General features: G+C 34.8%; 1 protein-coding gene across 1 annotated transcript; it reads left to right on the top strand.

Annotated features, from left to right (window-relative positions):
• The first annotated feature begins 979 nt into the window (after positions 1 to 979).
• On the top strand, positions 980 to 2,889 carry LOC108483396 (protein LIGHT-DEPENDENT SHORT HYPOCOTYLS 3-like). The gene has a single exon (XM_053030444.1). The coding sequence runs from the start codon at positions 1,843 to 1,845 to the stop codon at positions 2,410 to 2,412; it is 570 nt and encodes a 189-aa protein (XP_052886404.1). The 5' UTR covers positions 980 to 1,842; the 3' UTR covers positions 2,413 to 2,889.
• Positions 2,890 to 3,220: the final 331 nt, after the last annotated feature.

The following is a 3,220-nucleotide window of genomic DNA, read 5'->3' as shown; positions in this document are numbered from 1 at the left end:
GTTATTAGTTTATTATTAAAATAATAAAGACCAAATTAATACAACTTACCATTATTAAAGGCTGAATTTATCATGTCAATTGAAAAATAGTCATATTACTACATTAATTGAATGTTAAATTTATTATTATTTCAATTGAAGAAAATACTATACCACTTTTTTGTTAGCCATTAGAACTTATTGGCGTTGGATAACTCACGCATGATTGAGTCACTAATATTGTAATTTACCTTAATATATGTATTTGAGGTTACGTATAGGTGAGTTTTGACTTTGTATGAATTTGCTTCTGAACCCCAATATACTCCAGGTCCCAAACCATCCAATGAGAAAAATCTATTTAGGAGCAATAATTAAACTCGAAGAAAATTATATTATTTATCCACAAATAGAGTTAGCAATATCATCGGTACATTCTAAGAACTAAAATATGCTTAAAAATAACTATAAAAAATTAAACTCCTTTCCGAAGAATTACATAATCAATAAAGTAATAAAATTACTTTTTAGCTTGTAGAATTCCAAATTATAAACTTTAGTCCTTGTAAGGGGTAAGGGGACAGGAAGTACTGCGTCCATGTAAAGAATAAATAAAAATTAGTAAACCACTGTTTATATTTTGCAAAACTCAATGAAGTATTTTGTGTTAAATAAGTAATATACCTCACTCAACCAAATGTTAAGATCAGGTACAAAATCTTTAACTTTGCATAAAACAAAAACATAGCTGTAGTTTCTTTTTTTGAATAACAATGAGAAATTTAAAAATAAAAAAATGGGATTTTTATCAAAAATAATATTAAAATTTTAATTTCAAAATGGGAAATTTGGAAAATGGTACTGTGGTGAATGGAGAAGGAACTGTCATTCGAAGCTACAGAGCTCAAGGGAAAAAATCATGCCTTTCCCTTAAATTTTGTCCTTCCAAAACTTTGTTTTAAAGGAAAAAAATTATTTTTTAAATGTCTCCATCTCAACCCATTGCATGCCATTACCCTTTATTGCAATTTAAATTTTCATTTCATTTCATTTTGTTTCATTTCCACAACCCCTAAACCAGAGTTCTCTTCTCTTTCTTAAGAATCAATGTCATCCATAATAATAACAATAATAAAATTCCATTAACAAAGCAATATATATACCTCTCTCCCTTCCATCATTTTTTTACACCCCAAATCACTTACTAATATATTTCAGCAACTCAATCTGAGAAAAGACGGCCCTCAAAAATCTTCTAGTATTGCTCCAAGCAAAGAAAAACTCAAGAGAGGGGGGGGATCATTTCTCTCTCTTTTCCCATCAATCTCATCAGATCATCCACACTTTCCCTCATATCTAACAACTACAAATCATTAAAACTACTATTTCAACTCCAAAATCTTCTTCTGTTTAGCTGCCTAGCTCTCCTCACAAATGGAAATTGTGTCTAATATAAATCAATAGTCGGCAAGGTCTTCCAGTCTTCCTTCCTGGTTAAAGCAAAGCACTTCTGTTTTTTTTTTTTTTTACTTTGGGTTTTCTTCTTGACGGTGTTGTTTCATATCAACAGTTCTATCTGCCAGAGAAAAGAGTAGAGACTAAATTATGTATGTAAAACTAAGTTTTTTTTTGGTTCCTTGATTCATTTTTTACAGTTTCTTCGTCTTTAATCTCTCCTTTTCTTGTTAGGTCTATGTTACACTGTCTTATGGTCACTGAAAAAGTGTTTTTTATAAAGGAAAGATGAAACCCTAGGTACTTAAGATCTTAAGAAATAAGATCAAACCTACCACAGCGAAGACCAACACATCTTTTTGCTTATATATTTGGAACAAGACCTATTGAAAGCTGTGTTTGGTCTCCATGGATTCAATTCGAGAAACCGATAGCTCCAACTCCGAAAATGTCAGCCTCATCAATGTGAGCAATAACGGTGGCACTTCACTTCCATCCTCGTCTTCTTCTCCAACCGCAAGCCGCTACGAGAACCAAAAGCGCCGTGACTGGAACACCTTTGGTCAGTACCTGAAGAATCATAGGCCCCCACTTTCCCTCTCCAGGTGCAGTGGAGCTCACGTCCTAGAATTCCTTCGCTACCTTGACCAATTCGGCAAAACCAAAGTCCACACTCCAATCTGCCCTTTCTATGGCCACCCAAACCCACCAGCCCCTTGCCCTTGCCCGCTCCGTCAAGCCTGGGGTAGCCTCGATGCTCTCATCGGCCGCCTCCGAGCTGCCTTCGAAGAAAATGGAGGCAAACCTGAAGTAAACCCTTTTGGGGCACGAGCTGTGAGGCTTTACCTTCGTGAAGTTCGTGATTTGCAGTCAAAAGCAAGAGGGATTAGTTATGAGAAGAAGAAGCGTAAGCGACCACCAACTCAACAGATCCCGACTCTACCAATGCCGCCGCCACCACCACCAGGTGCAAGTTAAACTATAAAAAGAAGCGTAAGCGACCACCAGCTCAACAGATCCCGACTCTACCATTGCCGCCACCACCACCACCAGGTGCAAGTTAAACTATATATATGCATCACCAAAACAAAACAAAACAAAACCCCATATGCAAGCTAGCATTTCACTCTATTTAATACTACATATATGGGATAATTTTCTGTACTTTGGCCATAAGGTATCATATTGAGGCATGGGTATATATTTTAGGGTAAATTTTTTTTTTTTTTTACTTTTTCTATGCTTCCTCTTTGCTGCTAGAGTGGTAAAAACTGGTAATGTCTTTGTGATTTTTGGGGATTCCTTGAAACTACTTTTGATGCAAACAGTGTTAGTATCATCAGTAATGAACTATTAGTAGCACTAGTACTAAAAGAAAAAAGTCATTCAAGAAGTGATTGTACTATCAGTTTGTTGCTTAAATGGAATTGAGAGCATCTAATTGCTCAGTTTTTATGGACCTTCCATATTTTAAATATATAATATATTTATATTTGCAGGTCATCTCTCTGAATCTTTCTCCACTTTAACCCTATTCTCTTAAATTCCATTTCTTTTATTGGAGCTCGAAACAGCTCTACATGAGGTTCATTTCATGTGTCAGATTTGTCTAGCACTATACTTAAATTGTTTTAATGGCTTTGTTGCACTTACAGATGGTAGTTAGTTTCACTCTCTGTTTTTTTTCTCTTATTGGCACTTCAATTTTATGCTTGACCATCCGGAATTAATTGATAAGAACAACATCAAATTAACCATTTAAAGATTGATTTTAAATCGATTACTA

Source organism: Gossypium arboreum, chromosome 7 (genome assembly GCF_025698485.1).
Source record: "Gossypium arboreum isolate Shixiya-1 chromosome 7, ASM2569848v2, whole genome shotgun sequence".
Lineage (NCBI taxonomy): Eukaryota > Viridiplantae > Streptophyta > Magnoliopsida > Malvales > Malvaceae > Gossypium > Gossypium arboreum.
Note: the sequence above shows the minus strand (reverse complement) of the source record. Positions and strands in the feature narration are given on the sequence as shown.

Bases quoted from the DNA above. Each gene is read 5' to 3' on its own strand.
- LOC108483396 (XM_053030444.1), top strand. From the start codon at position 1,843: ATGGATTCAATTCGAGAAACCGATAGCTCCAACTCCGAAAATGTCAGC.